The 23,945-nt window shown below is 36.9% G+C and overlaps 1 protein-coding gene across 4 annotated transcripts in view; it reads right to left on the bottom strand.

The window, feature by feature from the left end:
- The window catches only part of NUBPL (nucleotide binding protein like), a 253,697-nt gene extending 240,557 nt beyond the window's left edge, over positions 1-13,140 (bottom strand). The window contains exons 1-3 of one of the 4 annotated variants that reach the window (XM_029238233.1): positions 12,996-13,140; positions 12,275-12,422; positions 8,775-8,809 (exon numbers count right to left, since the gene is read on the bottom strand). In XM_029238233.1, coding sequence (XP_029094066.1) covers positions 8,775-8,809; positions 12,275-12,422; positions 12,996-13,103 — 291 coding nt within the window. In that variant the 5' untranslated portion in view covers positions 13,104-13,140. Of the gene's footprint in view, positions 1-8,774; positions 8,810-12,274; positions 12,423-12,574; positions 12,634-12,995 lie in introns of those variants that run through there. The other 3 variants (XM_029238237.1, XM_029238234.1, XM_029238235.1) reach the window with 3 other exon arrangements.
- Positions 13,141-23,945: the final 10,805 nt, after the last annotated feature.

Below are 23,945 nucleotides of genomic sequence, written 5' to 3'. Positions count from 1 at the left end.
GTGCTGGGTCGCCTCAGGCCAAACAACCAACAGGGAGCGAACCCAGCTCCACCCATCAGCACACTAGGGGATTAAAGTTTTACTGAGCTCTGCCAACCAGATCGACACCCAGCTCTACCCACCGCCAGTCCTCCCATCAGGAAGCTTGCTTCTTAGATAGCCTCATCCACCAGAGGGCAGACAGCAAAAGCAAGAAGAACTACAATTCTGCAGCCTGTGGAATGAAAACCACATTCACAGAAAGACAGACAAAATGAAAAGGCAGAGGACTATGTACCAGATGAAGAAACAAGATAAAACCCCAGAAAAACAACTAAATGAAGTGGAGATAGGCAACCTTCCAGAAAAAGAATTCAGAACAATGATAGTGAAGATGATAGAGGACCTCAGAAAAAGAACGGAGGCAAAGATCAAGAAGATGCAAGAAATGTTTAACAAAGACCCAGAAGAATTAAAGAACAAACAGAGATAAGCATTACAATAACTGAAATGAAAAATACACTAGAAAGAATCAATAGCAGAATAACTGGGGCAAAAGAACGAGTAAGTGACCGGGAAGACAGAATGGTGGAATTTACTGTCGTGGAACAAAATAAAGAAAAAAGAATGAAAAGAAATGAAGACAGCCTAAGAGACCTCTGAGACAACATTAAAGGCAATAACATTCGCAATATAGGGGTCCCAGCAGGAGGAGAGAGAGAGAAAGGACCTGAGAAAATATTTGAAGAGATTATACTCGAAAAATTCCCTAACACGGGAAATAGCCACCCAAGTCCAGGAAGCGCAGAGAGTCCCAGGCAGGATAAACCGAAGGAGAAACATGCCGAAACACATAGTAATCAAATTGACAAAAATTAAAGACAAAGAAAAATTACTGAAAGCAACAAGGGAAAAATGACAACATACAAGGGAACTCCCATAAGGTTAACAGCAAATTTCTCAGCAGAAACTCTACAAGCCAGAAGGGAGTGGTAGGACATATTTAAAGTGATGTAAGGGAAAAACCTACAACCAGAATTACTCTACCCAGCAAGGATCTCATTCAGATTTTGCTGGGTAGAGTAAAATTTCTCAATGCAGAAATCAAAAGCTTTACAGACAAGCAAAAGCTAAGAGAATTCAGCACCACCAAACCAGCTCTACAACAAATGCTAAAGGAACCTCTCCAAGTGGGAAACACAAGAGAAGAAAAGGACCTATAAAAACAAGCTCATAACAATTAAGAAAATGGTAATAGAAACATACATATCGATAACATTAAACGTGAATGGATTAAATGCTCCAACCAAAAGACATAGGCCTCGCTGAATGGATAAAAAGACAAGACCCATATATATAGTGTCTACAAGAGACCCACTTCAGACCTAGGGACACATACAGACTGAAAGTGAGGGGATGGAAAAAAGATATTCTATGAAAATGCAAATCAAAAGAAAGCTGGAGTAGCAATACTCATATCAGATAAAATAGACTTTAAAATAAAATATGTTACAAGAGACAAGGAAGGACACTACATAATGATCAAGGGATCAATCCAAGAAGAAGATATAACAAATAAAAATACATATGCACCCAACATAGGAGCACCTCAATACATAAGGAAACTGCTAACAGCTATAAAAGAGGAAATTGACAGTAACACAGAAATAGTGAGGGACTTTAACTCCTCACTTGCACCAATGGACAGATCACCCAGACAGAAAATTAATAAGGAAACACAAGCTTTAAATGACATAACAGACCAGATAGAGTTAATTGATATTTATAGGACATTCCATGCAAAAACAGATTACACTCTCTTCTCAAGTGCACACGGAACATTCTCCAGGATAGATCACATCTTGGGTCACAAATCCAGCCTTGGTAAATTTAAGAAAATTGAAATCATATCAAGCACCTTTCCAACCACAACGCTATGAGATTAGAAATAAATTACAGGCAGAAAATACGTAAAAACCACAATCACATGGAGGCTAAACAATACATTCCTAAATAACCAAGAGATCACTATAGATATCAAAGAGGAAATCAAAAAATACCTAGAGACAAATGACAACAAAAACACGATGATCCAAAACCTATGGGATGCAGCAAAACCAGTTCTAAGAGGGAAGTTTATAGCAATACAATCCTACCTCAAGAAACAATAAAAATCTCAAATAAACAATCAAACCTTACACCTAAACAAACTAGACAAAGAAAAATAAACAAAACCCGAAGTCAGTAGAAGGAAAGAAATCATAAAGATCAGAGCAGAAATAAATGAAATAGAAACAAAGAACACTATAGCAATGATCAATTAAACTAAAACCTGCTTCTTTGAGAAGATAAAATTGATAAAACTTTAGCCAGACTCATCAAGAAAAAGAGGGAGAGGACTCAAATCAATAATATTAGAAATGAAAAATGAGAAGTTACAACGGACACCCCAGATATACAAAGGATCCTAAGACACTACTAAAAGCAACTCTATGCCAATAAAATGGACAACCTGGAAGAAACGGACAAATTCTTAGAAAGGTATAACCTTCCAAGACTGAACCAGGAAGAAACAGAAAATATAAACAGACCAATCACAAGCACTGAAATTGAAATTATGATTAAAAATCTTCCAACAAACAAAAGTCCAGGACCAGGTGGCTTCACAGGTGAATTCTAACAAACATTTAGAGAAGAACTAACACCAATCCTCTTCAAACTCTTCCAAAAAATTGCAGAGGAAGGAACACTCCCAAACTCATTCTATGAGGCCACCATCACCCTGACACCAAAACCAGAGATACTACAAAAGAGAAAATTACGGACCAACATCACTGATGAACAGAGATGCAAAAATCCTCAACAAAATACTAGCAAACAGAATCCAACAACACATTAAAAGGATCATACACCATGATCAAGCAGGATTTATGCTGGGATGCAAGGATTCTTCAATATATGCAAATCAATCAATGCGATACACCATATTAACAAATTGAAGAATAAAAACCATATGATCATCTCAATAGATGCAGAAAAAGCTTTTGACAAAATTCAACACCCATCTATGATAAAAACTCTCCAGAAAGTGGGCAGAGAGGGAACCTACTACAACATAATAAAGGCGATAAATGAAAAATCCACAGCAAATATCATTCTCAATGGTGAAAAACTGAAAGCATTTCCTCTAAGATCAGAAAAAAGACAAGGATGTCCACTCGTGCCACTATTACTCAACATAGTTTTGGAAGTCCTAGCCACAGCAATCAGAGAAGAAAAAGAAATAAAAGGAATACAAATTGGAAAAGAAGAAGTAAAATTGTCACTGTTTGCAGCTGACATGATACTATACATAGAGAATCCTAAAGATGCTACCAGAAAACTACTAGAGCTAATCAGTGAATTTAGTAAAGTTGCAGGATACAAAATTAATGCACAGAAATCTCTTGCATTGCCATACAGTAACAACAAAAGATCAGAAGGAGAAATTAAGGAAACAATCCCATTCACCATTGCAACAAAAAGAATAAAATACCTAGGAATAAACCTACCTAAGGAGGTAAAAGAACTGTACTCAGAAAACTGTAAGACACTGATGAAAGAAATCAAAGATGACACAAACAGATGGACAGATATACCATGTTCTTGGATTGGAAGAATCAACATTGTGAAAATGACTATACTACCCAAAGCAATCTACAGATTCAATGCAATCCCTATCAAATTACCAATGGCATTTTTTACAGAACCAGAACAAAATATCTTAAAATTTGTATGGAGACACAAAAGACCCCAAATAGCCAAAGCAGTCTTGAGGGAAAAAAATGGAGTTGGAGGCATCAGACTCCCTGACTTCAGACTAAACTACAAAGCTACAGTAATTAAGACAATATGGCACAAAAAAACAGAAATATAGATCAATGGAACAGGATAGAAAGCCCAGAGATAAACACACGCACATATGGTCAACTAATCTATAACAAAGGAGGCAAAGATATACAATGGAGAAAAGACAGTCTCTTCAATAAGTGGTGCTGGGAAAACTGGACAGCTACATGTAAAAGAATGAAATTAGAACACTCCCTAACACCATACACAGAAATAAACTCAAAATGGATTAAAACCTACATGTAAGACCGGACACTATAAAACTCTTAGAGGAAAACATGGAAGAACACTCTTTCACAGAAATCACAGCAACATCTTTTTTGACCCAACTCCTAGAGTCACGGAAGTAAAAACAAAACTAAACAAATGGGACCTAATGAAACTTAAAAGCTTTTGCACAGCAAAGGAAAGCATAAACAAGATGAAAAGACAACCCTCAGAATGGGAGAAAATATTTGCAAATGTATCAACGGACAAAGGATTAATCTCCAAAATATATAAACAGCTCATGCAGCTCAATATTAAAAAAACAAACAACCCAATCCAAAAATGGGCAGAAGACCTAAATAGACATTTTTCCAAAGAAGACATACAGATGGCCAAGAAGCACATGAAAAGCTGCTCAACATCACTAATTATTAGAGAAATGCAAATCAAAACTACAGTAAGGTATCACCTCACACCAGTTAGAATGGGCATCATCAGAAAATCTCCAAACAACAAATGCTGGAGAGGGTGTGGAGAAAAGGGAACCCTCTTGCACTGTTGGTGGGAATGTAAATTGATACAGCCACTATGGAGAACAGTATTGAGTTCCTTAAAAAACTAAAAATAGAATTACCATATGAGCCAGCAATCCCACTACTGGGCATATACCCAGAGAGAAAACCATAATTCAAAAGGCACATGCACCCCAGTGTTCATTGCAGCACTATGTACAATAGCCAGGACATGGAAGCAACCTAAATGCCCATCGACAGACAAATGGATAAAGAAGATGTGGTACATATATAACAGAACATTATTCAGCTATTAAATGGAAAGAAATTGGGTCATTTGTAGAGACATGGATGGATCTAGAGACTGTCAAACAGAGTGAAGTTAAGTCACAAAGAGAAAAACAAATATCGTATATTTACGCATATGTGTGGAACCTAGAAAAATGGTACAGATGAACCGGTTTGAAGGCAGAAATAGAGACACAGATGTAGAGAACAAACGTATGGACACCAAGGGGGGAAAGTGGCAGGGGGTGGGAGTGGTGGTGGGATGAATGGGGAGATTGGGATTGACATGTATACACTAATATGTATAAAATGGATAACTAATAAGAACCTGCTGTATAAAAACAAATAAATAAAATAAAATTTAAAAATTAAAAAGAAAAGATAAATTTCCCTTCTACATTCCAATGGCCTATCTTGCATACCCCTTGGGGTTTACATAACCCAGTTTAGAGATCATAAGGCCAACATTAAAAGTAAAATGAATAACTTCCTAGACCTGTTTCCCCTAGACCAACAAATTAATCTTATTAGATCTTCCCACTCCAATGCTGAAAAGGGGCAAGCACCAACCCAAGGAAAATAGGAGAAAAGGGTTAGCAAGGTCTTTGGCAAAGTTGGCCTAAGCACATGGAAGCAACCTAACTGTCCATCAACCGATGAATGGATAAAGAAGATGTGGCACATATATACAATGGAATATTACTCAGCCGTAAAAAGAAACGAAATTGAGTTATTTGTAGTGAGGTGGATGGACCTAGAGTCTGTCATACAGAGTGAAGTAAGTCAGAAAGAGAAAGACAAATACCGTATGCTAACACATATATATGGAATTTTTTATAAAAAAACTGGTTCTGATGAACCTAGGAGCAGGACAGGAATAAAGACACAGATGTAGAGAGTGGACTTGAGGACGGGGCGGGGGCGGGGGGTTGGGGGGGAGGCGAAGCTGGGATGAAGTGAGAGTGTAGCACTGACATATATACACTACCAAATGTACAATAGATAGCTAGTGCGAGATCAACTCGGTCCTTTGTGACCACCTAGAGGGGTGGTATAGGGAGGGTTAGGAGGCAGGCTCAAGAAGGAGGGGATATGCGGATATATGTATACATGTAGCTGATTCACTTTGTTATACAGCAGAAACTAACACGACATTGTAAAACAATTATACTCCAATAAAGATGTAAAAAAACAAAAGTTGGCCTAAGGGTAAGCAGGTCAGAGACCCCTCTTACAATATAAGCTCCATGCAGTTAAGACTCCATGGGAATGAATCACTAGATCAGCTCCAAAGACACCATCCTAACTGGAGGTTTTCAGCCCATAAAGCAACATACCCTAGTACCATGTCCCAGTAAATGTCCTTGGACATAAGCCATCTATATATATCAGCTCAGGCAATGAGAAGGGCTTGGAGGAACCTTGAGTTTTCCCTAAAGACCAAACATGTCCTCTAAATAAGTGTAATATTAACAACATCTTAAGTTGGGCAATACAGATTATAAGACTGCCAGATACATATAAATCATATATTTATATATGATTTATCTTCTTTTCTATACACAGGCAGTCCTCTGGCAGATCACAGTTTAAGCCAAACATGCTGCTCCCAAATAAAAACACTATTAATCAAGTATACATGCTGTATAAAAGTGATCTTTCCTAAGTATATATAGATTAAGAGGACAAGACAGTAGCCAATTGTAAAACACTGTATTATGTCAGATTATCTTTGAGTTCCATAGCATGCTGCTCAAATTTCCTGGCTATCTTCTTTTTAATTTCTAAACTAACTTTGCTACAAAATATCAAGAAATGAAAAAAAAAAAACCTTCACCTGGATAACAGAATACTTAAGCCCTTTCTAAAGTAGATTTTACAAACATATTTAAAAACACTTAAGGACACTAAAATGCTTTCTGAAAAACTGGCCCAGGGAAAAACATTGCTTTTCCTTCCTTGTTGCTTATTTCCCTGTCATACATCTAAAGCATTAAATATGAAGCTGACCATCCCTGCTCCCTGAAAGGGAAAAAAAAAGAAAAAAGAAAAAAAAATCTGAGCTACCATCTCATCAAAACTAGCAACATCTAACATGAAGGAATCAACCCCTTTTTAACTATTCTTTTCATCCTTCGATTGCTTCTTATATAATTACTTCGCATTGTCTTAAGAATCAAAGCTTTGGCTGAAATGATAACCAAATTAAAAGATCCCCACACCTATGAATTTATTTACCTTCTCATCCATTGAATTTTCCTTGTTTCCTCCCTTCTTTAAGGAAGATGGGGTCCCTTCTCCAAGATAACTAAGTACTCTAATAAAAACTATTTTTTAAAAAGTATTACTGGCGGGACTTCCCTTGCAGTCCAGTGGTTAGGACTCTGAGTTTCCACTCCAGGGGTCAATGGTTCGATCTCTGGTTGGGGAACTAAGATCCCGCATGCTGCAGGGCGCAGCCAAGAAAAAAAAATATTACTGGCTTTTATTTCAATAAGGTTGCCTAATCATACGTGAATATCTCTCTTCCAAATTCCCATTGAAACAAGAGGAAAAAATAGCTTAAAACTAAATTAAAAATATAATCACAGTAGAAAACGAAACAGGATGCCATCAGCAATTTAGAGTTTTAAAAAACAATACATCCATGGTTCTGAAACTTTAGCATGCATCAAAATCATCTAGAGGGCTGATTAAAACAAGACTGTAGGACTCCACCTTCAGGGTTTCTGATTCAGTAGGTCTGGGGCTCAAGATTTTGTATGTTTAACAAGTTCCCAGGTGATGCTGATTCTGCTGGTCTGAGGACCACATTATAAGAACCACCATGCTAAGTAAACAGAGATCATTAAAAGGAACATTTTTTATTAATTCTAATTAGCATCCTCAGAGAGGCTCAAACGAATGGTGCAACCTTTTTCTTTTTTTAAGTGGATAGCAATTGGAAAATAAAACAGTTCTGGAAAACTGGAAAAAATATCATTTCCAAATTAAAAATAAAAATTGGAAGGGCTAAATAACAACTACAACCCAATATAGCAGTGTGGAAAATGGTCTAACACATCTTCCAAAACACAGAGCAAAAGACAAGGAGATGGAAAACATGAGAGAAAAATTAACAAGCATGAAGGGTCAATATCTACCTAATAGGTTTCTGGAGAAAGAACAAACACATCACAAAAAGTAATCAATGAAGAAATTCTCCCTGAGCTGAAAAAGATTCAAGCCTTGTACTGCTTGGCCAATTTCCAAACAGGTAAAAAAAATGTAAAGCCAACAACCAGACACATATTCTAAACTTAAAAGACATAAAGAAAACTCTTAAAAGCTTTAAAGGGAAAAACACAGGTTATTACAAAGCAATATAAATCAGACTAGCATCAGACATCTCATTAGCATGCTAGAAGAAAATGGAATATTGTTTTCAAGGTTCAGAGAGGAAATTATTGTAAACCTGGAATTCTACATCTAGTCAAACTATGATATATTAAGGCAAAATAAAGACATCTTCAGAAATTTAAGAACTAAGAAAATTGACTTCCTGTATCAGTTTCCCACTCCTACTGTAAGAAATTATCACAGAAGTTCAAAATAGGTTTCAATGAGCTAGAAATAAGGTGCTGAGAGGATTACATACCTTTTGGAGGCTCTAAGGAAAAAGCCATTTCCTTGGCTTCTAGAGGCTGCCTGAATTCCTTGACTAGTGGTCCCCTTCCATGTTCATCATCATTATTAAATATAACCAGTACTTATGGCAGATTTTTGAGTTCCTTAAAGACATGCAAATGACTAGAGCTACACTATATGCCCAACAGAGTAAATGAAAAACATCAGTATGCTCTTAATCATTGCCTTAAGAAACATTTTAATAAATTAGTATTTCTATTAATAAACACCTACCGAATCATTCGCTGATAAAGCAAGTGCAAGGTTCACTGTAAGAAACAAAAAAGTAACTAAATTTAGTAACTTTCCTTCTACTAAAATTCATTGTCTTTTAATATGTTCAATGTAACAACCAAGGCAAATAAAGTTTTAATATATCTCCATTATAAAAAACAAGGACATGGAGAGAATACAGAAAGTAAAAAACACAAAAAAGAAAGTAACATTTCAACATAAACAGTAGATGTCTGCCCCCAAATTATCATTTTAATTAATCCATTTATCATCTGTTACAATTGTATTTAAATAATCCAAGTTTTTTTTAAATGATGTTAATGGTATATATCATTCAATTATTTTCAAAAATATATTTTGAGGAAAAATTACCTACTTTTTAATAAATAAAAATGGATGTGATCCTATTGCTTTTTAAAAATAAATGCTGGTAATGCAGGAATTCCAAATATCTAACTCACAAATACCCACGTAAATGAAAGGTTGGACCAGTGAGCAGAGGGAAGAGAGGAAGGTAAAAGGCAAGGCAGTGAAACATTTTCCCAAAAGTGCCTATTGTTAGTGAATCTCAAAGACATAAAGGGGGAAAGCAGTAGTCTCCAAAACCACCTTTAGCCCAGCAATAAGGATATGCTACATCTGGGATGAAAAAGAGGTTCAAAAGTAACACATTCCCAAAACTGATAAATAAATAGACCCTCATACTGTGGATCACAATTCCTTACAGAACAGTGTTATAAATGATGCCGATATTGTTTCCTTTAAAGTATTTAAGAGCATAAACTTTCAAGGATGACCTGGTTCAAACCCCAGTTTCACCACTCTCTGTTTTATAATCTTGAGTAGAATATTTTACCCCAAGCCTGTTTCTTCCTCTATAAAATGAGGTCCTATTTCATAACTGTTGTGAGAATTAAATCAAATACTGTATGTATTATAGTATTATGTCTAAGGCATGGCATTTGACAAATTAATTTTTATAAATTATAAAATAATTCTGAATTTCAGGTTAAACATAATCCAACTTTTAGGCAGAAACTTTTAGAGAGTAATTCATTTTAATGTGAGGGTCTTTCTGCATTTACACAATAGAATCACAGAGCATGTCTGTATTAATCAAATGTCATCATTTTAATCCAAAATCTCTCCAGCATACATATTCAAATAGGAAGTATTTTGAGATAGTTTGGAACAGGAATAAATACATATAATGGAAAGAAATAGAATACCAACAGAGTTACATAGAAATAATCTATTTCTAAGGCTTATGTATGCAGATAGAGCTGTTATGAAACAATATAGGCCAATTATTTGGGACAAGTGGTACGATGCTAACAAAGAAAAAAACGCAAGGAAGGGACACTTACTGAAGCACTTATGTGTCAAACACTGTACATTTTCTCATATATTTTCCTGTCTAACTGCTGTCACATTCCATGGTAACAGATGATCTTACAACCAAAAACAATAAACAATTTGTTTTACACAAGTGCTAGCCTACAGACCCAACAAATTATATTGCACAAAACCCAAAGAACTTATAGCTATTATCACAAAAACACTTTCCATATTTAACCAGTCCAAGTAAACACAGAGCTTGCAAAAGGATTCACACCACTGGATACAGGTAAATGTACTCTGAATTTTCAAAACACAAGTAGAGGTGGATTCTAGAACCAAAAACTAAGAGCTTCCAAATTTTAAAAACAAAATACCAAATAGGTGGATTGTAGATCCTTAAGAAAGCCAAAATGTGTAGGATATAGCATAAATTCATTAAGAACAATCACTAGCTAATTATTTTTAATAATAATATAGTATCTATCAAATAGTATATCAGGGGTCTATCATAACTACAATACTTAGTAAATCTTAATTTCTTCAAAACATCTGAAAAACTCTTCCACAATTACATTCAGGTCAAAATGGGAAAAAACTGAGCTAATAACACTATACAGTTGGATTTGTAGCTGGTTGTACAACTATAAAATGGCTGCATCTAGGAATTACCAAATATGGCTTTGAGTCAAGACACAAGATTTCTAGTGAAAGTCACAGAACTCTGTACCTGGCCCTTTTTATTTGAAAATGTCATTGGTTTCAATGGAACTAAGGAATTTTAAGGTACATATATGCCCCAACTTTAGGTTACTATTTGAGAAAAAAAAAAAGTTTAGAGATCTTAGGGGGGCAGGGCAAGATGGAGTAGGTAATTAAGAGGTCCAAACTACTAAGTATAAAATAAATAAGCTACAAGGAAATATTGTACAACACAGGGAATATATCCAATATTTTATAATAACTATAAATGGGCTATAACCTTTAAAAATTGTACACTATGTTGTACACATGAAACTTATATAATATTGTACATCAGCTACACTTCAATTTTTAAAAAATGCAGAAATTTGAGTCAAAAGCTAAAAAAAAATACATAAACGATCTTTAACAGCGTAGAACTGTGCCAAAATTAACAAAATGAAATAAGGATGGTTACTTTTTTTAAATCAACTGCAAAAAAGATAGGTTGGATAAGACCTGAATTAAGCCATTCCTATTAAAATGATTGAAAATTTTAAATGAGGCAACAATAAGACTTGAGAGCTTTATGACTCCAAATTAATAATACAAGTTGCCTCTGTTGAATTGAATTGGGAGGAGGGGAGTTACCTTTTTACATTATTACCCTGAAAATTTTTGTTAGAAATAAAAAGTTTCTTTTGAAGACATCTGGGAATACCTGGTCATTAGTCTTGGATGGTAACTCTTCTATTTCTGGGGGCACTTCTTTTATGGGTTCTGAAAGCAGCATTTCAGTCACAATGAAATCTATAATCAATTTTTAAAAGCCACCAAAAAACAAATTCTCTGCTCCAGTATATTAATATAAAAGATACAAAGCTTAAAAGATATTTTAAATAATTAAAACATTTTCAAATATTAGATCTATGTTGACTTTATAAATGCTGAAAATTATACTATGGTTAAATGAAAATAAACCACAGTAATGTAAACAATCTCATTGCAACTACTTAGCTATGTGTACACTGAAAAAGACTAGAAAAGAACGTCAAAGAACAGAAATAAATTTAGTGTTAAACTTACTAAATGTTTAATAATAATAATAACAGCAACCAAATATAGAGTACTTACTATGTATGAGACAGTGGGCTAAGTAGTCAGCTTGTTTAATTAATTTGCATAACCATCCTATGAAGAAGATTATAATCATTGCCATTTTACAGTTAAGTAAACTGAAGATGTAATGGGCAACCTGACCACCTTTTCCTCAGTTAAGGAGTCAAAGACCTGGCTACATATCTAGTTTTGTCTAACTCCAAAATCTAAACTCCCAATCACTACCAACTCCTCATCCTAAGGAAGCAGCTGTTAGGAACTTCACAAATACTTTTTTAAGAACAAAACTATAATTTTAATATTGTGCACTTGCCAGTTGGCATAAAGTCCTAATCAAGATGAGAATTAATATCCTATAATACCTGCTGTAGTAGACTTTCCAACTCCACCCTTTCCAGAAGCCACAACTATAACTTGTTTAACACCGTCTATTGGTTTCTGCTTTGGAAGTCCTCGAGACATGATTTGTGTTCTTCTTTGTTTTAGGGTCTCACTCTCAGCACCAGAGAACTTAGGAAGAAGAAAAAAAACAGTTTTAAAACAAGCCATCTCCATTATCACGCTGTAAAAGCAAAAACAATTCGGTATTTGCAATTAACAGGGCTTTCTTTTCTACTCTAATTCTGCTCATCTCCACTATTTAGGCCTTTAGTGTTATTTACCTATTGCTATTGATCACAATTGCACAGGCACATTGTTTAAATTGAAATTTATTTGCCAGGATACGCAGACGTTAAAAATGGAAAGTAAGCTGCCTCTTTCCGGAGTTAAATCCTCCACGTGTTTTCCTTCTCTTTAACCTATTTTCTAAATAAACCAACACTAAGAAAACAAGTGCAAGTCACACATCCATGTTCTAACCATCTATTTTACGCCCCTCTAAGCCTCGGCCTGGTCCCACTGGGGGCCCGCCTGGAAAGTGAGGACGTCCAGAACTGGGGTCTCACTGAGCCGCCAAGTGGGCGGGTACCCACGAGGCAGTGAAGTGAGTCCTCGGCAAGAGGCAATTGCAGAGCAGCCGCAGCCCTGGCGCCCCAGCGTCTCGGACCCGCCCGCCTCCACCTGCTCTGCAGCACCACGGACCTGGCGCCCCCAAATCAACACTCGGCCTCCCCCAAGCGGGACACAGGCCCCGCCGCAGCCCCGAAGCGACGCCCCCCCAAAAAACAGCAAACGCCGCCAAGTCCCCATGACGCGGAATGCTGTCTTGAGCCCAACCCGGAAACCGTCGCGGCAAGCGCTGGGTGATGACGTCACATGGCAACGCTCGGCTTCCTCTCCTTAACGACTAGCCTCCTTTGAGTTTCTTCAACACAGGAATACAACTTGTCGTGATCTCGTCTGTAGCCAGGTACAAACATTTTACAGCGTTTTACCAAATGTTTGGGAAGCATTTTCACGTACCTCCTCTAATCTGGCCCTCACAGGAGTTCTGGAGTAGGTAGGTAGGAGACTTTTACTAGGATCCTCTTTTCATAAGTAAGAAAACTGAGACTTAGAAAGTTTAGAAAACTGACCCAACTGAGAAGTAGGAAATGGTGGAAGTTAAAAATGACCCCAGGCGTTCTCACAGCGCAGAATATAGTCACTTAAACACTGCCACTGTTAAGGATTTTATCTTTTTTTTTTCCCCCTGAGTGATCTACAGTAATAGTCGGCTTTGTGTTGACATTTACTGCTGTGTTGCTGATAATTCTCTGAGAGAGAAGTCGGGGTGCTTTGCTAGGGTCGAAAAAGTTTAATTAAATCAGAAAGCGGGTCTAATGAAGCAAATTTCACTCAAGAAGCAACTTAAAGTGAGACAAAGCTTGAGGAAGGAGATGGAATTCATCCAGGTAAAAGGAAGGACATATCCCTACATTCAAAGAAGGTGAAAGTGAAGGAAATCGCTTTAGGAGAGAAAGCTGATACAGGAGCCCAGACCCAGCAAAAGAATCATTTAGGGTGTAGAGTGGTTTACCTTCGCATATTCTCCACAATATTTTCTAAGGTTGATTTTCATTTCTTTTATGTGCTTATCTGTAGAGAGTTTCTTGTGTAATCATTCAGTTTATTTTGCTCTAATCTGATCTTTAATTTCCTTAGTTTTAATACAGGCAGAACATATCAACCTCAAAGAATTATTGTAAGAATTAAATGAAATATTACCAGCAATATACATTCAATTTAGTAAGCAGTGAAAAGAATTTTCAGTTCCTTGCTTTTTCTCCCCCAATCTCACAACTTTGTCACTGCATTCAGCATTCTTCTTCTTACATTAGGTTTAACACCATTATTTATTGTTTTATATCACTTTCTTATTTTATTACTTTGTGATGTGTTTTCACAGTTAATTTTATCAATTTTTCAATTTGCATCTGCTCAATTTTTATAAATTATAAGCCAAAAAAAAAGGGCTAAGGGGAAATAGCTGTCAGAATAATCCATTTACTAAACAAGAAATATTGAATATCTCTTTCTCTCCAGGTAGCTTTTCGAGTTCTTCCAGAATTCTACCAAAGATTCATTCATTTAACAAATATTTATTGAGCAACTATTATGCACCAAGCACTACCCTAATCTTAGGGTTTTCAATACTAAACCTGACATAATCTTTCCACTCAATGACTTTACAATCCAGTGCAAGAGACAGAATAAGTTTACAAACAATTACAGTATGGTGTGATAAGTATAGGAGAAAATCACTGAGTGATACAAAAGTATAAAGGAGGGGCACTGAATTCAATCAGAGAAGGCTTCTGAATAGGGTAACATCTAAGCTTAATCCTGCGTGTGGGTAATGTGTAGGAGTCAGCAGGGAGAATGGCTATAGGGTTGTTGTGCAGAAGTAAGAAATGAATTGTTAAGAACTGCAAATAATCGGTGTGGCTTAAGGATAGACTGTGAGGTGCAAGACTGAAAGAGATGAGGATAGAGATTGGTAGGGTGATAGCTACCCAGATCATGAAAGGCTTTATATATCATGCAAAGGAATTTGGACTTTATCCTGAGGGAACCATAGAAGGGTTTTAAGCAGGAAAGCAGCACGATCAGATTTGTGTTTTAGAAATACCACTATGATTGACAGGCAGAAAAAGGATAGGAGGAGTCAGATCAGATGCAGGGAGACAGGAGGTTACTGCAGTAATCCGAAAGAGATGTTGAAAGCTTGACTTAACATCTCTAAATTTCACTTTGCTTATCTATAAAATAGATAATACCTATTTGTAGAGTTGTTATGCGGTTGAATTTAAAATAATGCACATAGAATGCCTATCACATAGTACACATACTCAATAAATATTAGCTGTTGTGTTGCTTATTGGGTTGTACAGAGTTTATAATATAGGCAACTAGATGAGTGGTACTGACACTCTGAGAGAGAGCATAAGGGGAAGAACAAGTGAGACCAATGTCTGTAGAATGAATGAATGGTTAATTTGATTTATCCTTCAGCAGATTAGGGTATCAAGAGAGTAGTAGAGCTGTCCATTGTTTCTTCTCCAACAACCACTGCCCCCCCACCCCCCCCACACACACATGGTCCCTTCTCAAGAGTATTCTCCCTTAGTTCCTAAGAACCGCTAAGTCATTTGACCCCATCCCCATGGTCACTGATTGGATTAAAGATTGACATACCACCAAAATTGGACCAATCATATTCTTTCCCCAGAGAATTTAAAGCAAAAGAGATGCTACTCAATCTTAGTTTGCCTTTGAACTTGATAAGGCTAAAGTGACCATTTTCTACTTTGTACACAGAGAAGTAGAAAATGCCAAGAAAGAAAAATAAAGCAGACCATAAGAGATCATGTGCCCAGAAAAGGAAGGGATAACAGCTGTACTGATCCATAACAGCTTTCCAGTTCCTGCTTCTAGTCAACAGTGAAGTTCAGCTATACTTCCTATCCTTAGGTCCATGAGATATACTTACATCCAACCAACAAATTCTCTTTCTACCTTGGCCTAATTTGGGTGGGTTTCTGTGTACTTGTAACCATGGTGAGATATATTTTGTAACATTTATAGAGGATTTTCCCCTTATAATTCCTTGTACCTCATATAGCCCTTCCCCATTCGGACATGACAAGCACAGTGGTGACAAACACAATGACAAAAGCCAATAGCTGAGGGTAACAAAGTGGAAGTATGGCAGGAAGATGAATTCCTGGTTATATAGTGAAGCTGCTATGCCAGTCCTGGCCTGTGTCTCCAGACCTCTTGTTTTGTGAGATAATTAATTGTTTAAACCATTGTTGGTTAGGATTTCTTTCATTTGAAGTGAGAATAATCTGTGCCTATTACAGCTCCTAAGAAAGAACCCCATACACTTTTACTGCCTCTCCCCCAAGATTCAGCCCCAGTGAGGAAGGGGAACAAGAAAGCCCCAAATCAGTTTGGGGGATGTAAGAACAACAAAATCAATGCCCCCATTCCCAGATAGAACTCAGTGTAGCGGCAGGACCACAGAATGAAAATGGTTGAGTGTTGTGTTTAGGCAGATAGCCTGAGGCAGCTTCATAGGATTTGCCCCCTACAAAGAGCCACAGGACTGGCTGAGAGAAAGCTGATCCTTAAAGAGAGCTTAATGTCAAGAAAATGGTCAAGACTTGGCAACAATCTTCATGGTTAAGCATGTGGCATCACAATGGATGCTGGTATGGATAGATAACGACCTTGAGGATTAAATTCACATCACCATGTGGACATCTGGACACTACATAGACACAACCCTGGTATCTATGGTGGAATCTGTACTTATCAAGATTAAGTTTCTACCACCCTGAGAGAATTTTACAAATACTGATCAAAACAAAGAGGATTGTTTTGTTTGTCTCCTATGTGTGGGGTAATATCTTATACTGTTTTCTAGAAAGGAAGTATTTGTATCTGCTAGATTACCCTCCCTAAAATACATATATATCCATATATATATACATATATGTATGTATATATTTATATTCTCAGGTGACCAAGGACTCATTGAAAGTTCAGATACCCACAAATGAGGAGCCTGCCTTATTCCCTGCCCATAAGCCTCAGGACTGCCTCAGTGTTTCATTCCTTTGCTCAACTCACTAAGGAAGAATAAGGTATTGTGGACAGTTTCCAGTCTCTGTTGAATATTCTAAATAAAGCTCGAAAACTAGTGCTAGTTCCTTCAGTTTAAGGTGACTGTCCCCAACTGAACCTCTCATCCTGTTCAAAGGGCTCCCTGAAAAGAAAACCCCACCCCATCTATGGACTTGTCTAAATGACAACCCCATTCATTGACCCTACTTTGCCCCATGGTGTGATTTGTTTCCACATCTGTCTATTCATGACTAAGCATGAAACTGGCTTTATCTTCATCTAATACAAATTTCACATTAAAATATAGAGTAATTCTGCTTAGGAGAATAGCTTCCCAATGAGCCAGTCTCTCTGTAGGAAACCTGGTCTAGAAAGTTTGTGGATTTTCCCATATTGAAGGCTTTGCTGGCCTTTCAGTACCTCAGCTCACATAAAGTAGTCCTGTCAAAGAAGCTCTTTGGGCTTCCCTGGTGGTGCAGTGGTTGAAAGTCCACCTGCCGATACAGTGGACACGGGTTCATGCCCCGGTCCGGGAAGTTCCCACATGCCGCAGAGCGGCTGGGCCCGCGAGCCATGGCCGCTGAGCCTGCGCGTCCGGAGCCTGTGCTCCGCAACGGGAGAGGCCACAACAGTGAGAGGCCCGTGTACTGCAAAAAAAAGAAAAAAAAAAAAGAAGCTCCTCATTCTTATTTTTTTTAATTACACAAAGCAAATGTATGTACAGAGAGTTCCTATGAAACCTTTTGTAAGCTGAAATGGTGTAAGGCAAAGAAGCAGTCATCTTAGGACACATCTTACTAACAGATGCACAAAATAAATCAAGATAAAGCACAGATGTTCACAGACACAGTTCCAAGCTATGGTAGCCTGACGCTGAGTGTAGTTCCCGGAGAAGGAGCTTGGGATGCCACTCTCGCTGCTCAGGGAGGCACTGCCTCCATATCCACTCACTGTAAAATAAATGCTGAATGCTATTTTCACTTTTCACCTTTTTTCATAAAAGCAAAAATCCTCTTCAGATTTCTTTCATTTAGTGAAAATAGGTACTTATATAGGTCCTTCATAAAACCAAAGTGGCATAAAGTGAACTTTGTAAAAGAGGGGGAGATATCTGTATGTTCTTAGACTGAATGGGCACCTGGGAATACGCCTCCAAATGACTAAAAATCCACCTCTAGAATGAGACAGGATGGGTTTCTAAATGCCAGTATCCAAAGCAGGATAAATCATGGGTGATTTGACATTTGAATGTCTGATTTATAAGATTGAACTGAATCCTTGGACAAAGGTCAAGGGCTCATGTTATAACTGAATATAGTCTCTTTTTAATGCTTAAAGCTTCAAAGAAGATCCTATCCTGAAATGGAAGCCACACTATCAGAATTTAGGAAAAGTATTTGTCACCTCAGGCAAATATGTGTTATACCCAGGGCCTTAGTATTCCCAGGCTTTTGCTTTTTTATTTCATTTTCTCCAAGTACCAAACCTATATTTTTTCAGCTGTGTCCTTCCTACCCTTCAATTGCATACTAGAGATGAGAAGACATAAGTTTCTACAAGACTTTGCTAAAACATTACTTCATTCTGTACTCAGAAGAGAATTTTCCTGTGTACTTTAGAGAACATTCCAAGGACAATGACAAAGCAGAGCCCCATCAAGATACCAAACCTACACTTCAGCTAATGTGAAGTTCTATTTTCCTCAGGAAAAAGGAGATAATGTAGATTTTTGTCTGTTTTAAGCTGCGACCACAATGTGAGAATGTCCTCTATAATCATGTGGCTTACATAATATCTTAGTCTACTTGGCATTGTAGAACCAAATCTCGTCAATTCATTCATTGACCTTTTCTATTTAGGATTTATTAACCATAGATATTATACATGATATGTCATAATAAATTTTTGCAGGCACAAAATTTATTCAATCCTTTTATGTAAGTGAAGAACTCCTACCAAATCACTCTAATGTCTCAAAATATAGTCTGATTTAGAGCAATAGAGCAGAAATACCGACATTAAGGGTTACAGTATCAATGTGCTCTAAGACAGACGGGCAAACTTAAAACTATGAAGTGTATCTTTGTCTTCAGCCTTCCACACAACTCTTAAGCTGTTGGAAATGCTCCAGTTCATACCAACCAACCTTACAGGCAGTATTTGGGTCCATTTTCCATGGCATCTTCTTCTGCAGCTTAAAAATAAAAACAAAATAGGATTTTCCTGACCACCCATTCAGGCTAAGGAACTTATTCTCAGTCGTAGAGGCCATCCACTAACTATAACTCAACAATCCAAACACTGAAGTGATAATTACTAATCTCTCCCATCTTAGGCTTTCCAGTCTTTGCTAGTCTTCAAAACAGATAAAAATGTTTTTACACAGAAAATGTTCATTTTGTGCATAATTGTTCTAAATTGTTTAATAGCTGCTGTTTTGACTTGTTAAGAATACAAAGAGCTCTTTTAATTACCTGGTGAAGTTTTGTCAAGTACTCAAAGTCAACAACCTTATTACATTAATGCCACACTGAATCTCTTTTGTGAATTTCTAATCATCCAAGAATTACTATTTTATTTAACTCGAGCTATTTTTGTGGGGTAACATGCTGGCATTCAACACACTAACATTCAACGTGCTGTTGAAAATGCCATTTTTAATAGATATCATTTATCAATATAACAAAATCAACACCATTTGCTGCTGAAATATACCATTTACTGCTAAAACATATATATATATATATATATATATATATATATATATATGATTGTATTTTCCTCTAACATTTTTCTGAAGTACAACTCTTTAGCACTTTTCCAGGGTCTGATGTAGGCTATCTCATTTCACAGCTGACAGCACTGGAGAAAGAGCAGAATAGTAAAGAAAAAGTAATGTGCTTAGTAGTTTACCTTTATTTGTTTGTGATACTGTATTGCTAACTGGAAAATTCTATTAAGCCATTCCCACCAATTCTTTCTGGATTATAGAATTAATTGAGTACAATTTCTTAGTGGGCGTCTCTCTTTGTAGCTTATGTCATATGTCAAATTAATCAGTTCTTTTCCAACAGACTCTAAGATAGCCAAAATGATCCTTGTCTCTTGGCATTCACACCCTTGTGTAATCCCCTCCCCTTGAGTGTGAGCAGGACACATAATTTGTTCTAACCAATAGAATACAACAAAGGTGATAGGATGTCACTTCTGTGATTACATTACATAAGACTGTAACTTCTAGCTTTCTAGGAGACCTCCTGGCTGGCTCTGACGAAGCAAGGTGCCATGTTGTAAACTGCCTATGGAGAAGGCCACGTGGAAAGGAACAGCTGACAGCCAGCAAAGAACTGAGGTTCTCAGGAAAACAGCCTGCAGGGACCTGAATTCTGCCAGCAACCACGTGAGACTGGAAATTGATCCTTACCAGTTGAGCTTTCAAATGAGACTCAAGCCCTGGCTGACCCCTTGATTGCAGCCTTGTGAGAGATCACGAAGCAATGGATTCTGTTACATTCTGACCCACAGAAACTGTGAGATAATAAATGTGTTGTTTTAAGGCACCAAGTTCATGGTAATTGGTTACACAGCAATAGATAACTAATACTACTCAGTAACCCAGACTTCAATAAGAATATAGTCAAGGGGTCTTCCCTGGTAGTCCAGTGGTAAAGAATCCACCTCCCAGTGCAGGGGACGCAGGTTTGATCCCTGGTTGGGGAACTAAGATCCCACATGCCTTGGGGCAGCTAAGCCCACCCGCCACAACTACTGAGCTCACACGCCTCAATGAGAGAGTCCACATGCCGCAAACTACAGAGTCCATGCACTCGGGAGCCCGCACGCCACAACTAGAGAGAGGAAAAACACACGTACCACAACTAGAGAGAAGCCCGTGCATCAACGGAAGATCCCAGACACCTCAACAAAGACCCCTCACGCTGCAACTAAAGACCCGACACAGCCAAATAAATAAGCAAAATAAATTTTTAAAAAATGTGTAATCCACAAAGAAAAGATTGAAATTTTTTTTTAAAAATACGAATATAGTCAATGTATGATTTCTTATAGGCAATTATCTTTTTATTTATTTTTTTTGTCTGTGTTGGGCCTTCGTTGCTGCATGCGGGCTTTCTCTAGTTGCATCAAGGTGGGGCCACTCTTCATTGTGGTGCACGGGCTTCTCATTGCAGTGGCTTCTCTTGTTGCAGAGCTCGGGCTTTAGGTGTGCAGGCTTCAGTAGTTGTGGCTTGCGGGCTCTAGAGCGCAGGCTCAGTACTTGTGGCGCAGGGGCTTAGTTGCGCAGGGGCTTAGTTGCTCCGTGGCATGTGGGATCTTCCCAGACCAGGGCTCAAACCCGTGTCCCCTGCATTGGCAGGCAGATTCTTAACCACTGCACCACCAGGGAAGTCCCTCTCTTTTTTTTTTTTAATTGAAATATAATTGACATAAAAGGGCAATTCTTTTTTGCCATATGAAAAAATATGCATATTTTGTTAAGAAATCAAGTCCTTTGTGTATTTTGAACATTTGTCAAGAGTTAAATGTTATTTGAGCACTGATAATTTATTAATTTTTATAATATTAATTATTAAACCCCATAAAATAAGATTATAGTATCAGATGCTAGAGAATAGGGACACGGAGGCAGTGAACTGAAGACTCTCTTTACATCACAAACCAAGATCTGTTTTTCTTAGTAACAACTGAACTTACTTCTTTTTGTATGTGCGTGGATTTTTTATTTTTTTTAATTAATTTCTATTGGAATATAGTTCATTTATAATGTTGTGTTAGTTTCTGCCGTACAGCAAAGTGAATCAGTTATACATATACATATATCCACTCTTTTTCAGATTATTTTCTTATCTAGGTCATTACAGAGTGGATACAGATATGAAGAAAACAATTTTTTGTATATAATGTATAAATAAAAAGTAACACAAACAATTTTCCAATGACACTCTAAATAACAGCTAACTGCATAGTTGTAAATCAGCCCAGTTTATGAAAGATGATTCAGTACATATGAAGCATTCAACTAATCATACTGCACACATATATAGTTATCTACACCCCAGGAAAAATATAATACATAGTGCTTATTAGAATCTTTGAAAACAATCCAAGTCAATGCTGCAGAGAATTCTGCAGTATTTATCTCTAAAAATATCTTCATAGAATCTCCATTAGACCATAATCTGTAAAATTCTTACTACTTACTGAATCTTATATTGAAAGATTCTTATATATAAGAAAGAATCTTATACAGAAAGCATTTTTACACACATTATCCTGCTCAGGTTTCACAACTGCCATGAGGTTGGCAGTGAAGTTATTATTAATCCCATTTCTAGATAAGGAAATACGGAGTCAGAGATGTTAGTTTATTTTTTTTTAGGGCAAATTGTTGAAAGCAAGATGGAAATACAGGTCTCTCATTACCTTTAAGGAATATTGTTGAAAAAATAATATTCCATTTGGACCAGCTGTCATAGAAGAAGCACCTAGGCAAAATAGCACCACCTCTGCAGGAAAAAACGTAAATTTCTACTCAACTGCTTAATTCAGTAGGCATTTTCCACCTTTAACCTTCTCATATAAATTTAGGCTTCACTAGCTTTAGTTAAAAGTAACTTATTTCAGAAACCCATAAAGATATTTAATGGCCTTCTCTTGAACTGCATTAAAATTACATTTTAATTTATAATGTATTCAAATTTTCATTAAAATAGTGTTTGTATCCCAATTATAATAGTTTATAATCCCCTTCGCCCTTTATAATTCCATCAATCCTTGAAATTATGTCTCAAACCCTAATTCTTCCATAAAGCCTTCTCTAATAATTTCATCAAGCATTAATCTTCACCTTCTTAACAACTGTTAACATTTTATTTAACAGAGCATGAATTTAAGGTGCAATTTGACTTCATTCATTTTATACAGCTAGCCTGTTGCAGATCTCTCTTGTACAACCTGCTTTCAATTACAGTTCTATATTGCTCTAACACAGCCAGATTTATTTAAAATGAGTCACAGTATTAATTCTATATGCATTTATAGCATTTTATCCAAAATTTGATCCAACTTGGAACATTATTATACATTGCCTTTTACTGTTTTCTAATTGTTTCTTGTCTTACACAGAACTCTATGGTATTTGAGGATCAGAGCTATATCATAATGATAATTTATATCATCTATAAATAGCCCAATGCTAGGCACATTATAGGGGCTCAGGAATTATTCACTGGTTAGCTATTATGACTGCAAATCATAGTGGAAATATCAGTGGAGTAGAGAGATTGGAAAGCCTGGAATATTGCAGAACTCTGCTACTAACTAGCTCAGTAATCTTGAATAAATCATTTAACTATTACTTCGTATACAACATGAAGAGATTAAATTAAATAATCTGTAGATTTATCTTCCAAGCTCATATTGAATTAAAATAAGAATTGAAGAGAACAAAGTTGTGAAGCTTCACATTTCCTAAAATAATGTTGAGAAAAACCAAGGCAAAATAGTTTAGAGATGGGGCTTCCCTGGTGGCGCAGTGGTTGAGAGTCCGCCTGCCGATGCAGGGGTAACGGGTTCATGCCCCAGTCCAGGAAGATCCCACATGCCGCGGAGCCTGCACATCCGGAGCCTGTGCTCCGCAACGGGAGAGGCCAGAACAGTGAGAGGCTCACGTACCGCAAAAAAAAAAAAAAAGGAAGAAAAAAATAGTTTAGAGATGCTACATAGAAGAAAAAATCACACACTTTATTACCTTCCTTAAATAGGACATAAGTCACAGAATAATACATGGATTTTTCACATTTAGCATCCTTAGTTCACCTTGGAAATGGTTTCTGTTCTGTCTTTTGGAATCTAGATTCTTGACTTTTCATGGTCCATAGAGTCTGCAACTCTATCCCCAGGTACTGCCTAGGAAATTATTGTTCAAAGTCCCTCTGAATAAACAATACAAAATGGAAGAAA

This window comes from Monodon monoceros, unplaced genomic scaffold (genome assembly GCF_005190385.1).
Source record: "Monodon monoceros isolate NGI ecotype Baffin Bay Population unplaced genomic scaffold, NGI_Narwhal_1 Super_Scaffold_21, whole genome shotgun sequence".
NCBI classification, from domain to species: domain Eukaryota; kingdom Metazoa; phylum Chordata; class Mammalia; order Artiodactyla; family Monodontidae; genus Monodon; species Monodon monoceros.
This window is presented reverse-complemented; position numbering and strand designations above follow the sequence as displayed.